Source organism: Berghia stephanieae, unplaced genomic scaffold (assembly GCF_034508935.2).
Source record: "Berghia stephanieae isolate SIO BIC M18660-M18661 unplaced genomic scaffold, UCSD_Bste_1.3 scaffold2358, whole genome shotgun sequence".
Classification (NCBI taxonomy): Eukaryota; Metazoa; Mollusca; class Gastropoda; order Nudibranchia; family Aeolidiidae; genus Berghia; species Berghia stephanieae.
This window is the reverse complement of record NW_027623466.1, coordinates 7501-9930: the sequence shown is the minus strand read 5'-3', so window position 1 is coordinate 9930 and position 2430 is coordinate 7501. Positions and strand designations below refer to the sequence as shown.

General features: G+C 35.6%; 1 protein-coding gene across 1 annotated transcript in view; it reads left to right on the top strand.

Annotated features, from left to right (window-relative positions):
• Positions 1-1285: 1285 nt before the first annotated feature.
• The window catches only part of LOC144961376 (uncharacterized), a gene marked incomplete at its 3' end in the record, with an annotated part of 8617 nt that continues 7472 nt past the window's right edge, over positions 1286-2430 (top strand). The window contains exon 1 of the mRNA XM_078894598.1: positions 1286-1764. Within this exon, the coding sequence (XP_078750724.1) occupies positions 1341-1764 (424 nt within the window). The remainder of the gene's footprint in view (positions 1765-2430) is intronic.

The window sequence follows — 2430 nt, the reverse complement described above, 5'->3', positions numbered from 1 at the left end:
ATAATAGCTTTGTAGTAGTAGTAGTAGTAGTAGTAGTAGTAGTAGTAGTAGTAGTAGTAGTAGTAGTAGTAGTAGTAGTAGTAGTAGTAGTACTAGTCGTCGTCGTCGTCGTTGTTGTTGTTGTTGTTGTTGTAATAGCTGTTGTAGTAGTATTAGTAGTAGTAGTACTAGTCGTCGTCGTCGTCGTTGTTGTTGTTGTTGTTGTTGTAATAGCTGTTGTAGTAGTATTAGTAGTAGTAGTCGTCGTCGTCGTCGTTGTTGTTGTTGTAATAGGAGAAATAATGTTAAAAATAGAGAAAGATAATATCGTTTCTCATGCTTATAGGTTATCTCTGTATTTACCTTTTTTAAATTCTCTATTTGGTTTTCCATCTCTTTATCTCAAACCAGTTATTCGTTAAGGCTTTTATCTTCTGTACATAAAACTAAGGAGTTAGGTTAAGGCTAGCTAAGATTACAAATTCATTGATTGTTATTTTGAGTGATAAACGAGACACATTTACTTTATTTTTATCTATCTACTTATCTTCGCGTATTATTATCGTTCAATACTGAGGAAACAGCCGGAGAATGTAAACAGAGACCACCTGATATATACATGTATTTTCATGTAGATTTTGAATGTGTATACACATACATACATACACATACACGCACAAGCGCGCGTGCACACACACACACACACACACCACACACACACACACACACACACGCATTTAACTAACAGACGAATTATCGCTGTTTAACGATTGGACACACGAGTTGTTTGATTTTTGTCGAAGTGAGTGTTGTCAGAGATAATAATATTATTATTATTGAGTTTAAGGTTGCAAAATGCCCACGAAAGTCCTTAGTGTACGAAATGGGGAGACTTTTTATATTTGGTCACAAAAATTTGCATCCTGCTTGCTATCCTGTGAGTTTTGTATCAGTGTAGTTATGGACATGGTAAAAAACGTATTATGATAATTTATCCTGTTTTCATCGCTACATAAAACACATTTTCCTTATTAGAAAAAAAAACAAAACAAAAAAAACAAAAAAAAAAAAAACAAAAAAGAAAAATAAACTGATGTCGTTTTGTAGTTGTTATACCTGAATATGATAAAATATCCGGCATACATAACTGGCATTGTGTATATCATGTATATGACCCGCCGATAACTCACCACTCATTTATTTATTCATTCAGACATTTATTTATTTATTTACTTATTTATTTTTTTAGGATGGGACCTCTGGAATAAACAAATAATATATTTTTGAAATGCTTTACTTTCAGGTGATGTGACTAACACAACTGGCTTTGTGAAGAAGAAATGAAATAAAAACAGATCACAATGCACGGCCAAGGGGATGCAGTAGAGCAAGGCGCAAATCCCGAGGCTGTAGAAGAAGACGTTCTAAAAAGAGATGGCCATAATGATTCTATGTCTGGGAAGAGTTACAATAATAAAACAGTTGCTGCTCCTGAATTAGTTGGCATTGTCAGAGACGACAAGGTGGAGAACAATAAGTGTAGTGATCTGGACGACAACGGTCATGAAAATGAAAGCGACCATGACAATGATAACAATGATAATGATCCGATGATGAAATCTGAAGATGACCATCAGACATTTTTGGTTCCCTCGGACAGAGAAGACGGTGCTTTGGTTGTAGATTATAAGAATGGAAACAGTAACAGCAACAGCCACGTGAATGAGGGGGTTAATCATGGAAGTAGCAGCATCGACAGAGGCTACGCGTGGGTTATAGTTGTAGGTATGTAGCTGTATATAAGTTATTTGGCATGTACATGGTTTTTGATAATGATAATGGACAGACGTGTTCTCGTACTGATTTTCATGTCTTTTTACTCACTCAACCCTAACACCGACTATACCCGTAGATTACCCGAGTTACTTTTACTCCATGCCTATAGATGACATTTTTCTGAGACAAATTATAGGCGTAGTATCAAAGCTATTGTTTTTAGATTTTGCATGTTAATGATAGTTGAATAAAACTATCTTTGTGCATGCTCATTTTTAATACATTTTTTCCAATTTTGAAAACAGCAAAAGTCTCTAGGATTGAGTGAGTTAACCCAAATTGTTATGGGATCATTTTTGTCATGGAAATACTCTCAGGTCCTGGGTGGGGTTCCCGACCTCCCACAGTGGTCAGGGAGGTACTTGCTGTGTCTTTTACTTTTTATACCCCTTCTGTTTTCCAATTGCTTTCTGTCTGTCTTGGAATGAGATTACTTAGTTATGTCTTGGCCCTGGCTGGAGAACTTGACTGGGAGGGAAACAGTCGAATGTATAGTTATAGTTTTGGGAGATGATATTTTTTTGTCTTGTAAGTCATCTCTCTATTATGCACTGTATTATTTTTGTTTACATGTTATTTATGATTTGTAAAAGGACCTGTTCTTGTGTCAGGATG